This window comes from Protopterus annectens, chromosome 8.part0, assembly GCF_019279795.1.
Source record: "Protopterus annectens isolate FY-2018-M chromosome 8.part0, PAN1.0, whole genome shotgun sequence".
Lineage (NCBI taxonomy): Eukaryota > Metazoa > Chordata > Ceratodontiformes > Protopteridae > Protopterus > Protopterus annectens.
This window is the reverse complement of record NC_056741.1, coordinates 1,884,399,000-1,884,418,950: the sequence shown is the minus strand read 5'-3', so window position 1 is coordinate 1,884,418,950 and position 19,951 is coordinate 1,884,399,000. Positions and strand designations below refer to the sequence as shown.

General features: G+C 34.1%; 1 protein-coding gene across 1 annotated transcript in view; it reads left to right on the top strand.

Annotated features, from left to right (window-relative positions):
• Positions 1–1,871: 1,871 nt before the first annotated feature.
• The window catches only part of LOC122808131 (chymotrypsinogen A-like), a 45,061-nt gene continuing 26,981 nt past the window's right edge, over positions 1,872–19,951 (top strand). Inside the window, exons 1-4 of the mRNA XM_044079101.1 lie at positions 1,872–1,923; positions 9,307–9,410; positions 12,433–12,512; positions 14,980–15,058. Coding sequence (XP_043935036.1) covers positions 1,872–1,923; positions 9,307–9,410; positions 12,433–12,512; positions 14,980–15,058 — 315 coding nt within the window. The remainder of the gene's footprint in view (positions 1,924–9,306; positions 9,411–12,432; positions 12,513–14,979; positions 15,059–19,951) is intronic.

Here is a 19,951-nt window from a genome sequence, read left to right as displayed (position 1 = left end):
AAACCAGTGGTCCTTATAAGGTACCTGTATGGGACTTTCCAAAATGTTGCTGCACACTAGCAGCATTTAGAATTCCCATAATGCCCTTGTAAAAGGTACGTTAACAACTCCCAACTAATTATGCATTGGATTCATTAGAAACAAATCACATAGGTTCTAATCTAGTTAGGCATGTTCTCCATTCATTTATTAGGGGCAACAAACTGAAGTTGCATCACAGTTGTTACTTATGTCATAAAATAATCATGAGAAACAATTACATTCTTGCATTTAGTTTCATGGCAAACATGAAAGCCTTTTTAAACAAATTCACAATACTAATATTGTGCATTTCTGACCACTCTCCAAAAATCATCTTAATCACTTATTTTTCTAGGATCTGTTTTGCTTAAGTGAGATATTTATTAAAAGATTTGGAGAGCAAATATGCATTTGTATAAATGGAGGTTGCCACTAGAGTGCCTAAGGCGGCTCATTGTAACAAAAAATATACTTTGGCACAGCACACAAAACTCCTTCACCTTTCAGAATCTTTAAAGATTTGAATGCCACATCTGCTAACAACACAAGTATCAGAAGACAGCTTTGCCATTTGACATCAGCCATCACTGCCCATGCATTAGATATCAAATACATACTTTTGTCAAGCTCTTTATTTATATTATTCTGCAAAAAGCCTACTGACCTTAAGTAGTCAGGCCTTACAAATTGCCCACCACGTTCAAGCATTGCCACACAGCTGTTAGTGTTTAATGGCAGAAATATTAGGTTTCAATTGATAGAGTAGAAACTTTTTGTTATAATATGGCTGATTTCATTCACATTGTGGTACACAATGGTATCAATAAAAAACTGGCACATGCATGCAGTTGGTAGCTCACTCCTTCTTCGAATATGTCATGTACTACTTTCTGTTCAGAAATGACAGGGTTAGCCACAGGCATGTTCTATGATCTACATATAAGTGCTAATGGCTATGACAAAGGATCTGTGCACTGCCCTAAGCTAGAACTCCAGAACCAAAGCTGTTATCTGAATGTGGTCACTAGTATTACCAGTAAATATTGGCTTCTTCTACAATACTGATTGGTTGTCAAGTCCTTTTCTGCCTGGCCACTAATTCTACAATCATATGACATGTGAATTTTGATTAATCAGACTCCTGGGTTGATACTAGTATCATTGATTGTTCTGCCTTAGTCAGAAACATTGAGACTAATGATACTATTTACAAATTTATAGTGTTATCAAGAAAATAAAGGCTGGCCCGTAACAACAGTTGTGCTATCAGGCTGGTAGAATAGACATGGTGGTTGGAGTGTATAGATTCATTTACATTTTTGTAAATTGAGAGTATTATCAATAAACTTGCACTAGAATCATTTAAAGGCACTTGATTACCAGCATTGCATTTATCTGATTTATTAAATAATCCAATTTTAGTAAGTAACAGCACACATGGGAGTAGTTTTAGTTCTGATGACAAGCAATTGCAATACAGTTGCATGGAAGAAAACTGTATAATTTGCATTGTTGCATGCAATTAACTAACTACTATATATTCTGTAATTATATTAAGAATCACACCTAAAAGAAATAGCTTTAAAGGTGGTTGCTGCATAGAAAAATATTTATTGGTATGTTCTTTGCTCAATATTTGATTTAAAATGCACATTGATAAAAAAATGGACAGGTGTATGTGACAAAATTACAAGATGATAAATTTTCACTGCTATTTACTAGGAAAAACAAACAAGAGTATTGACTACCAGTTACTTATTAATCTCTTAATGGCACATTAGGCAATCTAACCTTCATATCTTACAGTATAAGAATCACGTTTTCACCACAAACTGCTATCTAGAAGTACAATGGCATTTCTCTGCATATTCATTTGCCTTGCCTTAGCAGGCACAGCCTACAGTCAAAGTAAGTACCTTTTTCCTTTTGTATATCCAATTATACTTTTAAAACACTTAGCCTAATTGTTTGGTAGCAGTTTTGAGCATCATAAGGGGTTCATTTACAGAACCCCCACAAATGAAAAGCAGCTATAAAAGGGAATGGAAAATAATAAAGCCACAATGACTTAAATAAAATAAATTGCCACAAAAATATTTAACTTTATATTTTGCAATACTCTGATAGGCGGTACACATCAAAATGTTGTAGATGCTATAGACTTAGATATCTTTAACAAAATGAGATGACATCAGTTAGACATGGAATAGATTTCTATAGTCCCTTTTTATTTTTATTTGTTTATTTTATAAATAATATATTTTGCTGACAGTTTTTTTTTTTAATTAGTGGGTCAGACCTATTTTTAGTGTCAGAACGGCTTTCTGTTGAGCCTGTATTTCCCCATTTCCCACATATTGTAATCAGATTTAACTAACATTTCTTATCTCCCACCAGCCTGTATCACCAGCTAACAAAATGAAACTGGAAGGGAAGTTGACTGTAGAGCTAACGTGGTCACTGATGAAGGCTGGCATGCATTGGCTCTATGTCCCATCTGACATGCAGTGCTCATAAAACAGGAGAGGACATGCAAAAGCACCACCAACACAGTGAAGATGAATTCCTTCAACACCCAGACTTCTCAACACTTTGGCATGGCCGGATTGCTGGTACCACCCCAGTTTCATCAGAACTTATGCCATACTCTGAGAAGAATTCCACAGTCCCCACCCATCCCCACAGAAACAAGTGGGCAGGCATCTGCACCTTATTTGTTTTCCTCCTACTCCAGCAGTTGCCATGACCATGTATCAAACTCAGGTCACTGGTGTTACATTCAATGCTTTATCCTGCTATATTGACAGAGCTAGCATAAACAGCCCATTTGCAAAATTGGAGAAATTTTAGCTGGCATCCTAAGGAATAATGCACAAAGCTTAAATGGATTAGTGTCTGAGGTAACAACACAGTTGTTTACAAATGTTTGTGGGAGACAGAAGCTCTGTGCAGAAATAAATATTTTCTAATGGAAAGTAATAGGGTGCTGTGGCAATGTATATGTGTCCTCCTGTGTTGCATGAAAATTGCATTAAGGTTGCATACAAGACATGGGCAAGGTTTCTATAGAATGTTATGTCTGTGAAAGAATGGTGATAAGCCTTTTATGAAGACATAGGGCCTTGGTCTGAGATTGAATAGACTAGCATGTTTTGTACAGGGCTTGCCAATGAGAAGCTACAGCAGTTTGTCTAAACTGATATGTAACTATAAAACATGAGTGGATAAGGGAGTCCCATACTTAACTGTACTGTAGTCTCATACCAGTGAAACAGATTTTTACAGAAAACAGTGGAGAAGGGCAAGGCAAGACAACATCAAAAGGCTAACTAATCAAGATATATTGTGCATGCGTGAGTGCGTGCGTGCGTGCGTGTGTGTGTGTGTGTGTGTGTGTGTGTGTGTGTGTGTGTGTGTGTGTGTGTGTGTGTGTGTGTGTGTGTGTGCAACTGTGTGTGTGTGTGTGTGTGTGTGTGTGTGTGTGTGTGTGTGTGTGTGCACGCGCGTTCATAAAAGAACACACCAGGCACAGTGTGGATGGCCAGCAGATAAGAAGAGGATCAGTAAAAATAGCTTGTTCAGTCTATGAAGGTAAAAAAATTGATCTTTTTTCATTAGTGATGAGTAAAACATGATCCTTGATTCAGCTCTGCAGACTATAGATGTCAAACATGAACACAGCAGTGAGGTGACTGACCTTGCAGAACTGGTGGGGCAGGGCAGGAAGCTGCAATGGGTGACAAAAAAGTTTGCAGACAAGTTGTAGAGTTTACCAGACAAGTTGTAGAGTTTACCAGACAAGCTGTAAACATTACCATACAAGTTGTAGATGTTACCAGACAAGTTGGTGATCTACAAGCTGTTAAACTGTTCATTTGTTATAAATGTAGCAATGAATTATTAGGTTGCCATGTAATAAATTGCTGATACCATAAAAAAGTAGTGTAACAGTTTTCAGGTTGTTATCCAGATGCGTAAAGATAGATAATAACACTCAATGGATTTGTATACTGAGTCACCAGTCCCAACTATTACAGCTGCAAGGCTAGTGCTGATAGGTTGTTGTTATGCAACAAAAGTTTCTGCTATAGGTGGAGAAGGATTCTTATGAATACATTGAAAAAAGCGGGTGGGTGGCTCTCTTGTAGCTGCATATACCCCTCATTGATGTAGTATTGCAGTCTGACTGATCAAGTTGTATTTAAGCTCATTATACATTATACACAAAGACATGTAGCCTAAAATTATTTATGGAGATTAAGAGAGTACTGAATAGTATTACATGCCTTTGATAAATGTACTTTACTCCTAGCTCCCAGATTTTCTTGTAGAAATGTGTAACCACAGAGGAAGGTAGTTATTTTGTACTGTAGTGATCACCTCCCACAAAGGCATGCAGTAGACTAAGAAAATTAATAATATAGGTTAATACCACTTCAACTCTGGGTCCTTAGGTGCAATGTATTAATTATTCAATATTGCTAGTATTTCTAGCAGTTGTAATACAATTGTACATGTGTACTAAACAGAAGCAGATCTTTTGCTGTTATATAATGTAGCTTATTAAAATAGAATAAGGCAGATATAATAATACAAACACTACAATACCTGTTGTACGTTAGCATTTTTGTGATACTGTAGCAAAGTCTTGATCATATGACTCAGTTTAGTGTGACTCATTAATACTGGAGAACATGGTTACCCTCCTGACTGTATTAAATTGCATCATTTTTATAATACAGCATCACTTGCTAGAGTGTGTTTCAAATTTGTAGTTTTGAACATTTTTCCAGTAAGCAAGGAAACAAAACATATGAACCAATAATGATAAAACTGCCCATTTCAAAACATTTCAAGCATAAAAGCCCCCTCAAACATTTATCATTATAGTCCACCAATATCAATTAAAATGCACAATCTCTGCAGAAGTAAAAGTCATCTGAATAATTCCACATTAAAGAGATCTGTAACTACTGAATAGGTTGCTACTAGCAAACAACTATAGATTTCAGTGTTTCATCTACAAATTCAACACCTGCTACCCTTAAAGAATAAATTGTCTATATTACAAAAAAAAATTGGTAGGCTACTAATATTGCAATATGGAATGGATACCAAACCGATAAAGGGTTCAAAGTTACAAGGCATCTCATCCAAAGAAGGATACACTCCTGACTGCAGCACCCCCCTTAAAGTACAGTATCAGCAATCCAACTACATGGGGTGGGAGTAGAACCCAGATCCTTCTGCATCAAAAAGAAGTATGCTACCTGTTGTGCTACTAACACCACTTTCAAGCTCTTAAGCACAAACAGTGATGACCATTTATTAAATAAAACAGTTGCAAATTGAATACAGACTTAGCAGCAGGAAACTTTTCCCTTGAAGCTCACAATTCCTTGAAAATGCACTAAATCTCACAATTCCTGGAAAATGTAGTGAAGCTCATAGTTTGATAGTTGGTGTAGAGTATTCAGGTTCTTGATAGTTGGTGTAGAGTATTCAGGTTCTTGTCTAATGTAACTAAGGTACAGAGGTTGAGCTTTGTTAAATTAACTAACCTGTCAGCTCTAACTAGGGCATTTTACATACACACACACACACACACACACACACACACACACACACACACACATCTTCATGCAACAGCATAACAATGTTCAACAATGCTTGTTCAGAAAATCCATACTCAGTTCTCAGAAAATTCCTTGCTGTGCTCTGCTCCAGTTTAAATGTGCTTGTGTCATACTACAGGTACTACTAAGGATGGACTCTGTGTGCATCCTTAAGGAAGAAATGTAACGCACACAGAGTGTGTTCTTAAAAAAGAAATGTAAGATTGTAACAGCCCCCAGCCAGTGGACCCCCACCAGGCCAGTGGGCCTCAGGTGACTACCTAGGTCACCTATATATATATATATATATATATATATATATATATATATATATATAATGCAGATATGCGGATAGAAGACTAGGTAGAAAGTAGATCATTGTCTAGATAGATAGAGAGATATGCAGCATGTTATATATTGGCTTCTTTGTAAAAAACATATTTATATTTAATATTTTAGATCCCTCTTTCTAAGCTATGTATTTGATATACAGCTTGTGAGGGTTTTTTTGGGTTGTTGAAAGCCTTGCTCACTCATTCTGTATTGCAAGTTAGTCATATAGGTAATTTGGATAAAATGTTGAAGCAACCTTATGAGATTTTCATCTTAGTGGCATATTTCATAGTCTTCTGTTTTTATTCAGTATGTTGTTGCCCTGGTTTCAGTGAGATAGAGGGATTTACTATGTGCACAGTGCACGCTGTTATTTCATTTGTAAAAGTTGTGAGCAACTAAAATAGATTGAAAAAATAAAGTTAAGAATACAGATTATGAGCTCTGCCAAAGCATAGGTACAATAAACTATCCCAGAGGCTAAGTTCTGTAATATTGAGCTGCAGTTAGACAGCGGAGACCAACTAGACTGCATTCACATTTTCTCTTATTGCTTTCTACTAGTATATCTCCATTTCCAGTATACCCCATTCTGAGTGAACAGGCAACACAAATATAGCTCTCAACGTCCTCCTCCTAATTTTGATTTCCTACTGATTTTCTTGCAACCTTAAATACTGAGGGGGATTCATAAAAAATACCTTAAAGTATAGACTACATGTACACTTAGTATAATCTTTCTTAGTGACTAGAAAACACAAAAAATGTGGTAGGGATGTCCTTAAGTTCAGATTGTGTACACTTACTATAGGTGTTAATGAATCTGGCCCATAGATTTTGTGCTGTTAAATTAACTGTAAACTTTCTTTGCTGAAACCAGTCAAGAGATGTGGTTAAGTCAGCTTAGTATGTTTTAGACAATATTTGTAGAAAAATGAAAATAAAGCAATACAAGATCATCTGCATGTAGTGTGACAGTCACATCAGGATTCAAAATGCAAATTGGACATATTATTATTGTAAATTGAATGGCTGCAGAAATGTTCTCTAAGGGACTGCTTTAGTTTTTCACTGGGGAAAAGATAATGCATTTTTTTCACCTGGAAGTAGAAATTATCTATTACTATATGAATACGTATATGCTATTAATGGATTAATTTTTTTTCAACATGTGGCTTTTCCATGCTGTCTGGTCAATGTTTTCATCAATAGTTTTTGAGCATTTTCTCCATGGGCTTCCACTCAAAAGGAGCTTTTTAAATCCAGACAGACTATCCTATTTAAATAAATAAATATTAACTTGATTTGGCATTGTTATTCTAGTAAGAGGAGGGATAGATATAAGCCTAAAATAACTATTGCTGGAATGAAAGGAGCCCTTGGGAAGAGAATATATTACTGAATATTTGCCAAAACTTGGACAATTACTAGAGGCTTATGTGTGCAATTAGAGAAGCAATAAAATATTTCCTTATTTTGAAAAATGTTATGAAACCATCTTTAGCTACCTTGCCACCATTCAATCTATGATTAGTTGTTTGTTTTCCCTCCTTCAAGGTAATAGTCTGCACAGAGGAGAGAATATAGAGAAATATTATTCCATACTGTTATCTAATGTCTATTTCCATACTGGGTAAGAAAAAAGATTCTGCATAGCAACCTACAAAGACTTAAGACACTTTCATGGAGTTGGTAAGGATAGTTATCATGTGATGCCTGTAGTGCATTTTTGTTTTTCTGGTAAGAAATTAAACTCATCCCAGAGTCTCAGATAGAGTTGTTCTCATCATGTGACATGTGTAGTGCATTTTTATCTTTCTGGTAAGAAATTAAACTCATTCCAGAGTCTTTGGAAATTTCGGAAGAAAGTGAATTCCTGTTCATGTTGTTAACCCTAGGACCAATTTTTGGGCATCAGTGGTGAGTGAAACCTTCTAATTAAATAAAGAAGCATTACATAGTATGCATTGTGGCAGCTGCAGCAGTCACCAAAGTAAATGCCTAGGTGAAGGCAGAGTTGCTGGCATCATGGAGAATATTTTTCACATGGTTTCAAAGGGGTTATAGTAATTCAGTCCTCAATTTTGAGGAGCAGGAGTTGTACACACTTTCTCAGCATTAACTCATATATGCCCAGGTGGGCAAAGGACTCTACCAAATATTGTTCTTGTTGCCCCTCCTGTTTATAATTTTTATGAACAGGATATCAAGGTCTAACCAACATCTGCAGAGTATCGGGTATGGGAGGGTAAAGCCTATATCTTTTTGTTATCACATGACATTTTAACCTAAGCCTTAAGTGAGTGTGAGCTTCAAAGTACAAAGGAGCACTTTTGTATTAAATGGGAAAAGTTTATGATGAAAATCAGTCCATCTAGTTCCAAGGTAGTGGTTCATTCCCAGGAAATCAGAGACCATCATCTGCAGTTCATTTGTGAAGCATGAATCTGTTGTTGAATGCTTTCCTGACTTAATATTTGGTCATGTTGGCAATATTCTTATGATACTGGCATATTTTGCTTGTTCAAAAAATGAGAAAATCAGGAAAACAGCAGAAGCGGGTTGCAATAATACCTGACCTTTAGATAGGATGGGTTCAGAAAATGTAGCTACTACATGAGCCTGGAAAAATGTTTCAATAAGAGGCCACACCAGCTCATACTTGGCAAAGCCAATTCACAGTCCTAAAATATGGGTGTTATCAGCCTTCACAATCCTAAAATATGGGTGTTGTCAGTCTTCACAATCCTAAAATATGAGTGTTATCATTATTAACAGTCCTAAAATATGCATGTTATCAGTTCCTCAAATGCTGAACATTTAAAATGAAATGCACCCTAGAATGCTTCTTCTGTAATTTGAGGTCCAGACTGGTCCTTGTATACACTTTTTTTAAATCATTGTCCATTAAGTCATTTGTAACTAATAATACCTTTTGTGTGCTATTCTAATCAATGCATTTTAAAACAGGGAAGGTTATAATGCTATAATATGTTTCTCTAATGAAATTTCCCGTGAACTTTCCTAATATTTGAAAATATCTGCGTAACTAATCAGAGCCATGTCTAGCTTATGCTGTCTGTGTTTAGGAACAACAGAAAAAGCTATGCAAAGTCTTTCATGCTGGAGGACCATATTTCGTTCCATAGTTTAAGGGAAAAATTTATTTCAGGTCTTTTACTTTCACTTCAAAAAATGCTGATGTGGTATAAAGTCTCAACAACTATTAGTCCTTCTGAAGCTGAATATATGAAAAAAATAAATAAATTATTCTGAAATGGTTTAATGCACTGGAGAGGTGACAAGCTGAAGTGATGTGATCTATTTTCCCTAACAGCTTGTGGTTTCCCAGCCATAAAACCAGTCATCAGTGGATATGCCAGAATTGTGAACGGTGAGGAAGCAGTTTCAGGATCATGGCCATGGCAGGTTTCCTTACAGGTACTTATTTTATTTTGCAATTTAAAAATGTTACTATTGTAATTTGTTATAATGCTTGAGAATGTCTGAACTTTTTGCATACAGTTATAGCACTTTCTAAGTTAATGCAGATTATTTAGTACTTAATTAGCATGAAAAAAGAAGGAATGTTTCTTATGTAGACATAAAACAGCCTTACAACTAAAAGTCTTCAGGCTGTGTTTTTAAGTTAAAACCCAAAAATATTATTAAGTTGTCAATTGATCCTCTCATTTTAACTTCTGGAGGGATTTCTGTGCAGAACAGCTGTGATACAGTATCGTGTTACACTTACACCATGTAATTGTGAGCACTAGAAAAAGATAACTTGCCATACCCTGTGATCACAGGCCTGTGGTCAATACTTCAGAATGCTGACATTCTCATCTTAGAGTAGTAAAAGGTAAAAGGCAGCAGGATAGATAGAGGTAGGAGTGAGCATATGTCACTGTTATTCCCATGGACAAAGGTGCTGCTTCCACTGACCTGGGGAACTATAGACCTATTAGCATGACTAGCCTTATCTGCAAGGCCATGGAGTGAATCATCATAAACCTTAGCAACAAAGATAAATGTAATCTCCAAACACTTGATTCTCAGTTTGGATTTGTCAAAGGGAGATTGTGCCTGTTAAACCTGGTGAACTTCTTCAAGACAGTCACCAGGCCCTGGACAAGGGGAAATCTGTGCATACAGCATACCTAGACTTAGCCAAGGTGGTTGACACTATCCCCCACTCAGGCATCATTGACAAACATACCCAGCTAGGTATCAACCCTTATATCTTTAGATGAGTCACTAACTGGCTCACTGATAGAACCCCTATAGTCAAAATAGGTGAATCCACCTCCAACAGCAGACCTGTAACCAGTGGTGTTCCACAGGGATCAGTGCTGGGACCTCTACTGTTTGGAATCTATTTCTCCAAAGTACAAGCAAAAACTAAAGGTCTGTAGCTGACAAAGTTTGCTGATGACTGGAAACTGGGAGTGGTCATAGAATCTCCAAATGATGTCAACAGCCTACAAGAGGGTCATACACAAACAAATGATTGGTGCCAAAGTCATGGCCTTAAAGCCAATGCAAAAAAATGTATTATCATCCCTTTAGGCAAGTTCAATGTTCCTGGTAACTACAACATCAATCGCAACACCTTAAGTATACACTCAGAGGTGAGAGACCTGGGCACACAGGTTGACAGCAACCTTACTTTTGACCACCATGCCTCTACAGCAGTAAGATGGACATTCTATATTGCTCATCTCATATGTAAGGGCATTGCCTCCAGAAAAAAAGAAGTTATAACCTCCCTGCACTCTTCCCTCATCAGGTCAATAATTGAGTACAATGCCCCTTTTGGTATGTACCTTTCCAAGCACCTGCAGCAATTGGAGAGACCACAAAGGTTCCTCACAAGAAAAATTGAAGGTGTTCAGCATCTGTCCTATGTGGATCATCTAAAATCACTGGCACTTTCTCCTGTTTCATACGGACTACTCAGAGGTGATCTCTGCCATGCATACAAAGTAATCTCTGACCCTATTTTATTGGAAATGCTGCATCGTAAGTCAAATGGAACACAGGTTACTCACTCTAAAGACCTTAACCTGGTATGCAACATTAATAGAACCTGATGGAGGGGCAGATTTATCTCCCAGAGGTTACCACACCTTTGGAACAGACTCCCACTTCATGTCAAACAGAGCACCTCATTGGCCCTCTTCAAACACAATCTAGACAATTGGATGGATAATTGTAATTTCACCCTCGTGGTTCCAACTGTGTCCCTCTTGGACAAGGGCAATAGGTGCTGATCGTGGAAATAAGGGTAGAACCTGGCTAGGCTTGCAAGGGCCCTAGGGCCATTAGCATAGTAACTTCCTATGATCCTGTGATTACAGCATTACGTACAATGGCAAAAAATAGAATGTGGCACAGGGACAAATGGGACTCACTTGTGCAGCTACATATTTTGCTTTGTGACTGTCAGGTAATGGGATTAAGTGGCATGAGGTTCGGCCAAGCAGGTTTCCATGACAACTGTTGGCAGCCTTCTGGAAATAATTTCAGGGCTGTGCTAATTGACAATATGGTTTTAAGTACTCTGTATCATGTGTTTATCTGATTTGCATTGCAAGAAAGTTGCAGTATTTAGTGATGTTAGTACATGACCATGTTATACGATGTCACAAGCAATTAGGGTACCACTTCATTTCCATGCCGATCTCATATGTAGATGGTTTGTTTTTCTTAACTCACTTTAAAATAGTGTCTGCCATGGTATATGTGGATTTCTTGGTTCTTAGAAAGGAGGCAGTTAAATCCAAGTTATCCTGCAGGCACTCTGTTTTACTAAAGCACGGGTAAAAACTAGGCAATACCTTTCGGCAATATAAGTTTGAGTGCATCTGCAGTTATACAATTAGGTGCTGAGTACCTTATTATGTTGTTTATTAGTAGACTTTCTCAGTCTGGGAACGTCAGATTGGAATTCACTACTTGTCTATATCACAAAATGCACATAGAGATATATTTATTAAATGCCTAGATAACTGACCTTAATACTACTTTTCCTACAGACTGAATAAAAAAAAATACTTTCACCTATATTAATATATTTTATAGTTACAACTTTGTTCTATCTCCACATTCTTCTTTTTTTCTAATTTCCTGGTATATATTATAAATAAATATTTTTGTGGACTTCTGGAAGATTATTAAATTGAATTATTTATTCCACCATTGTTTTCTTTCCATGTAACTATATTTTGATATTGCTAAACTTGCTTACTTGTTAATGAAACCATCTATTCTGTATTATGGGTAGTGGCTCCAATGAGAGATCCATGTTTATTGACCTAGAAGGTATTGAAAATAATATGGAGACATTAAAAGATGTAGTAATTTTAATCAAGTTATGCTTACTTAATGTTTGTTTTATGCACAACATCACTCATTACATTCCCTGCTATTTTTACAAGTTATTTACCATTCTGTGTTTCAGGACTGGACTGGCTGGCACTTCTGTGGTGGTTCTGTTATCAGTGACCAGTGGGTCGTCACTGCAGCCCATTGCAGTGTCACGTAAGTCAGCAGACTAAACAATCTTTGAAGAACATTAAGCATTCAATAATATTCATAATGGCTCTATATTAATTTGTCATATACTAATTCCTGAGAACAGCCATTCATCGAACACAAACCAAAGAAAGGACATTCATCGAACATTCACTTCAGTAAACATTTTTCTAATGTAAGAGTTAGTTCATCATCATTAAGAAATTTCCCCTTTTCCCCACTGTATTGCGATCTTGGAGTTGGTATATATAAGTAGGGGGTGGTGGGGGGGTTTGACATAATGTAGTTTGTGTTACAGTCGGTGTGGGGGACAAGTAATTCCCTTCCCTTAGAAAAATGTTCGCTGAAGTGAACATTTGATGAATGGCCATTTACTGGTTTGTGTTCAGTTAACATCTGCTCACTGGAATTAGTTTTTGATTAATTAATATAGACCCTTTAGAACATATATTTGAAGCTTCTTGTTCCTTGCAGAGTATGTTGTAATGCTATATACATGGTTATTTATAATTGGCGAAGAGAAATGAAAACAGAAATGGATGGAAAAGAGGCATGTTAGTGCTTTCAAAATGTGCTACTACCAATTAATAGACAACATATCAGGAGTAAGGGCACTTTATTTGTCCCCAGGGGAAAATATGTGGGTTTGGATGGAATTTGAAATGCATCAGTGGGAAGAAAAAAGGAGTTGATCTTGCCTGCATATTTTTTTAAGAGGAGGATTTATTTACATGCTTCTTAACTCATGTGCTGACATGAATGCAGAGCACCATCTCCCTAAAAACACAGACCCTCTGGAGTCCATTCTCCCTGCTTCTTACTGCTACCTCCTCTCATCAACTCTTTCCCCAGTAGGATATGCAACATGCATATCTGCTATGTAACAGTATGTACCAGTATCTCCTCCCTTAGATAAGCAACCAGGTGTGAGCCTCATCATTCTTCCCCATTCCCCATTCCTCATTGGCTCCTTCAGCCACCTGTGTTACTAATCAGTCTCAGGATAGCTTGGTCACATGACAGAGGAAACTACTTAATCAGACAAGAGCTCCTGCATCTTCTGTGAAATTCTGTGTTATGAAATGGGTCTTTGCAATTCAAAAATAAGAAAAAATATTCCTTCTGTTTACAGATGTGGTTATTACATTCCATTACTTGTAATTTGGAATCTTGAATATGAATATAAATCTGATTTCACTTTTGCATCCAAAATGATGTGGCTCCTTACAGTACAGGAGGATAAAGCAAGGGTAAGGCTGACAGCAAGTATCCAATTTTTCTAAATTTTTTTTCTATATAGGAGGTATGTCTGTATACAGGGGTGTTGGTATAATGGTAAAGAGTCTTGCCTCATAGGCACAATGTACAGGGTTTGATTCTGATCTAAGGTTACTGACTCAGCTTAAAATGGCCCTTCAGGGAAGTTAGCTTAGTATTCACCTATGCCTTATGTCCCAGATGAGAAAAGAGCACAGGTCCTGCAGAATGTAACTTAGGTGGATTCAGAATGATGGTCTCAGCAGTAAAACATGTGAATAGCAAGGGTCCAAGGAGCCTGAAGTGAGTAGAAACTAATGAGAGATGAGTGACAAAAACCATCAGCCACTAGTATTTCAAATGCATTCATAGTTTATACAAAGTGGATTATTCTTAATGTTAAAGAACAAAAAAAATTCTATTGTTTATTGAATCAAGGATCAATTCTATTGTTTGCAAGTAAGGTCTGTTATTACAGAGTCTTCATTGTACTTTCACTGTGGTATAACAGTCTTGCTTTGCATCCAATGTAGCAATGTAAAAGTGTTATAAGAACCTTAGTAGTGAGTTTCATTTTATATCAGTAATCAAATTTGACCTCCTGTGTAAACTAGGTAGTACATTTTACACAGTGGTAGAACACTCCTCAAAAAAGACAAACTTTTCAGCAAAAAGTTTAACTTTGTCTTGCACTTCCAAAGTCTGACAACATATACTAAATAGAAATGCTCAGGAACAAATTATTGTGAAAAATAAAGGAAAATACATGTAAAAGAATTATAGTATAATAGTTTAGTATATGCCAATATACAGCAAGCAAAATGCTTGCAAACAATGGGTGGCAATCTCTTCAGAACTGTAGCTTTAGGAAACCAGCAAATATATTTTTAGTATCGCATTGCCTTTCAACAACTACTGCCTTTACACATTTTTGCTTCTACAAATAGTATGAATTATAAATAATTTGTGCTGCCACATTTATTGATTAAGATGTCCAAGTATCCTTTTGCTGTGATTGAAGTAGATGTCATATTGCTATCAGTACCCATCTTATTCTTTATAAATTGTTGAATTTTTTTTATTTGCTTTATATCAATATTATGCATACCATAACCTCATACCTCATGGCCTATAGCAATATAATGACATGTCTGACTATTTCTTTATGTTTGAAAGAGTGTTAATGCATCATAATTCCGGCATTTTTGTCTTACAGCACTTCTCACCGAGTTATTGTTGGGGAACATGACCGCAGCTCATCAGCCGAACCAATTCAGACACTGTCGATTGCCAAGGTAAGTACTTCTTGCAAATCTACAACTTCAGCAAAGACAGGGTAGGCTGCTCTTTGGTTAAATTTACAAAAAATCAAGTTAGTAATTTTACACATTTGAGATATAGTATGCTGATGCAGAAGAATATGTGAGGAGCTATATGTTGTCAGAATATGAGCTACAATTCACTTGTTTTAGTTTTCCGAACAACTCTTCATCTTTTTAAACTCATAGAGTGGCCATACATTACAAAGTAGATCACCAGTATACTTGAATATATGTTTATACTTTTAACTCTTGCTACAAAATTCAATATAAATCTTGTTTCTATCTGAGACCCCTAACAGAGCAATAAAGATGGTAATGTCGTACCTCTCAACCCCTTAGCACAACAAATAGGAACAAAGCCAAAAAGGAGACAATGGCTCAAAAATTGGGACAAACTTTATATATTGCTCTTGTAAACTTAGAAAGTTGTTAGAGTAAAAGGTTTTATGTTACCATGCATTTTCTGAAGAATATCAAGCCTGAAACTCAAATGTCTATCATTACTTAATGACTTCAGTCCTCAGTGACTTGACAAAAAAATCCTACAAATTTGCAGAAGAGCAGATTAAAAATATGAGGCAAAAATCTTGACATTCTGGGAAAATCTAGTTGAGAGGTATGTGTAGTGTGCATCAGCAATGTGGCATACAGAAAGAGAGGAACTCTTAATAATTTGTGGCATGGGGTGTGGTAATGGTGTAAATAGAAGAATCCCTTTGTAAGTAATCACATATGGTCTCTGACAAGGGCTACACAAAAGTGATATATGAAAATTACCTCCTACAGGTATTGTGCATACTCATATATTCATGCTGTCCACCTCTATACAATAGCTAAATTGTTGTTTGGCACATATATCTACTATAGCTCACCTATTTCTTGTTATCTTTGACCTTCTCTATCTTTTTGTTAGTTGACCCTTTTCATTCTAAGTGCTTCTTTGGGTATTGAGGCTTCTTTTTCTTTTTTTTTTTTTTTTAAGTTTTAAAATATTAACCAATTATAATAAAGAAACATAATATATACATTTCACACAAAGGAGCTATTTAAAGTAGTCCATATTCAATAAATAACATATGTAAAGGTACATTTTTCTTTTTTCCCTTTTTTAAGTAGAAAAAGGAATCAACATTCAATTATTTTTCCAGTAAACTTTCTACTTTCAACCATTTTGCATGGAATTGTTATGATTACTTCTCATCTTAACAACATGTAATTCATTATAACAAGAAGTCTTTGCAATATTTGAAATTCAACAATTAAGGGAGTATGAGAATTCTTTTAATTTTTAGTAACCACTTTTCTAGCCATTGCTAAAATATTCAAAGAAGATGATGTTGTGATTAAGGAATAACCCGAGAAAATGAAGCATTAAATATTACTAAAGATTTCATTCATTTAAAATTATCAGATCATAATGGTTGCAGAAATAAATATTTTTTCAGAAAGGTTTTAAAACTTTACAATTAAATTTCATATGTTGTGAATCTGATTTTGAACTACTTACTATTTTATTTCTTATACATAACTTCAATTTTATGTGGAGTAATAAAAGCTTTATGTAAAAATTTTCACAAAAATATCTTCTAGGCTAGAGATGTTTAATAATTTCTGGGTGACTTTAAAATCATTTTTTATCAGAATCTGAAATAGTGTTATTATTTAATTGATAAAAATGTGCCAATAGTTTTCTCTGATGCTTGAGCTATAATGTTTTATTAATTATTAATTTATATTTTATATGAAACCTTTATTATTTAAATTAGTTCTACATTTTATTAACTATTCAATAAGACCTGTAAATTAAGTCCATTATGCATCCTTTTTTACATACTAAATATTGTCTGCTGATCTGTATTGTAAGGGAATTATTTGGATCAAAATCATATTTTTATTAAATATTCTAAAGTATGTATTTTTGCTTCATTTAATAATTGATTCAAAAAATTATATATGTATTTCATAATATCAACATTGCATTTATATTTGAAGAATCTGTATAATCCTCTGTAAAATAATTTAATTAATGTAATATAATTAGAATTTGCTATTTTAAAGGTATTTAAAAAACATTCACTATTAACCAAATAAAGTTATTTAGTAAAATTTGATTTGAAATGTTTTATCCATTTCAAACCGTATATATACTTGTGTGTTGTTTTCCATTTTGCTGAGTAGTGCATATTTAACCATAAACTTACTGTTTTAAAAACTGGCGATAATATATATGATTCTGTATCTGGATAACCATTTGCCCCTTCTTCCCAGTTTCTTATACGATGTTCAAAATATATCCTAGATTTATTATGGTACCAAAAGAAATTTCTAAGAATAGTATTAAATCTCTTTAAATATCTTATAGGAGAAGCAATCAATATGTTTTGAATAACATACAGTATTTATGGTAAGATTGTCATTTTAATTAAAATTAATCTTTCCTCCATATTAAAAAAGAAAGTATTACATTTATTTATTAACATTGTGATATTATTTATAATGCATTCAAAGTTTGATGAAACCATATACCTATAATTAGTTGTTAAAATAATACTCAATTATTTCATTTGGTCATTATTCTAATCAAAATTAGTTGTTTTTAAAATGTATTACTGAGTTTATTTTATCAAGTAGTAATGTTTTTGTTTTATTATTATTAAAGGTTAGGCCTAATACTTTTTTAAAGTCATGGAATGAGTGTATTAATGTTTTTAATGAAGACTCTATATTTCCTATTGTTAATAAAATGCTGTCTGCAAAAAGTTGCATTTTAAAAGATTATGAATCCATTGACTCAAAACCTGCATTTTTTTGATTGATTCTAATAAAATTAGCTAATGGTTCTATAATAAAGGCAGAAAGTAAAGATGAAAGAGGATATATCTGTTTTGTGTCTTTATTTACTTTAAATTATTTCAAAAGATATAAATCTATTTTAACATAAGCATAACACTTTTATATAAACATAGAATTAAATTTATGAAATTACTTGAAAATTTATGCTTTTAAGAGTATCAGCTAAATATAGCCAATTTACTGAGTCAAATGTTTTGTTTAGATCTAATCTTATAATTGAGAATGCTTTCTTTATTTTATTTGCTTAGTCTATTAATGAAATGATTCTATTAACCTGAGTTTGCCTATGTAAGATGAATCCAAGTGTGGGCATCATCTACTAAGATAGACAAGATTTGTTTTATTCTATTTGCTAGAACTGACATAAAGATTTTTTTGAATCTTTATCCTGTTTTAAGATACTAAGGTATACTTCTAGAACAGTGGGATATTGGCATTAATGTTAACTTCTGTAAAAAAACTGTAATAAAATAGTTAATGGTTCATTTGGGAACAATTTATAAATTTCAGCAATAATACCATCATTACCTTGTGCTTTATTTTATTTATTTATTTTTGTTGGATTTGTTCTTTAATATCTGTCAAAGTTGTAGGCTTTTCATTTTTTATTTACTCTAAAGTTAGCCTTTTATCAATATTTTAACTTAGAAATTCTTTAATATTATTTTCTTGCTCTCTTGTATTATCCAATGTATTTAAATTTTCAAAATAAGTTCTAAAACATTCTAATATATCTTCTAGATCTGTAGCATGTTTCCTTCTCATTTAAACTATTAATATGGTTTGCTTTATTAATTTTCTTGGATCTGAATGCTAATTTATGTAAGCTCATTGGATTCAAAGAATAAGTTTGTAATTTATATTTCTCTAGATTAATTGACACTTTATGGTTTAAAATTTCTGCATATTTTAAGTTTAAATCGATATGTTTAGATCCTAAATCCTTCTTCCCATTTTGTACAAGTGTCTTAAGATTATCAATTCCAGTTTGTAAATCTAAAACCTCTTTTTTCCCATTCCCTTCTTATATGTATACACCAACTATATACGTTCCATAAATATATTCTTTTAAACTGTCTCATGAAATGATATAAGAAGCTTTGTGGTCAGGTTCCTTCCTGGTCTTTCGTTGGCTGCTTTTTCATTTTTACTTTCCTCTTTGGAGTTGTTTAGCAGTTTTTGATATAAGAAGCTTCATTATTATTATTATTATTATTATTATTATTATTATTATTATTATTATTAAAAATAAGAATTGGTGTATTACTTTGAAAAAACATCCTTCAAATTCTTTCAGCTTGGTTTTATATGCTGGAATTCTCTTATGAAGAATTAATCTATTCTAATCTATTATAAGTTTTATAGCAAATGTTATAGCATTATGATCTGACAAAGGACATGCTATTATTATAACTTTCCGAATTTTGGTGATGAGTTCATTAGAAACAAATCTATTTTAGTCTGTGCCCAGAATCTATATGAATAATTGGTATAAAGCAATGAATTCATAGTTCTAAAGTCATTAATATATTTTAGATGCAAAGTATCAATGAAGTTTACTAAGGTTTTAGCAGGAACATAACATCTAAATGTTCTCTGAGAAGTATAATTTTCACTTTTTGATAAACAATTAAAGTCTCCAGCCAAAATCAAATTTCCTTTCATATATGATATAATTATATCCAAATATTTTCTTGAATGATTAGCTCCGATTCCTGGAATCTGATACACATTTGCTAAAGTATACTTTTTTCTATAATTCCATAACCATAATATTCAGTCTTCCATGTTTATCTGAATATATCACTTTTTGATTACACATTATACCACTATTTTTCCATAGAACAGCAGCACCTTTACTTTTTGTTCTAAAATGTGAGCTTGAAATTACTGTAAATTCCAATCTAGTAACATCATCTTTAATTAAATGTGTTTCCTGTAAAATATTTTATGAGCTTATTGCATATTTAAATATTCCCTCATTTAGAGTTATTATTTAAACCCTTTTTGTTC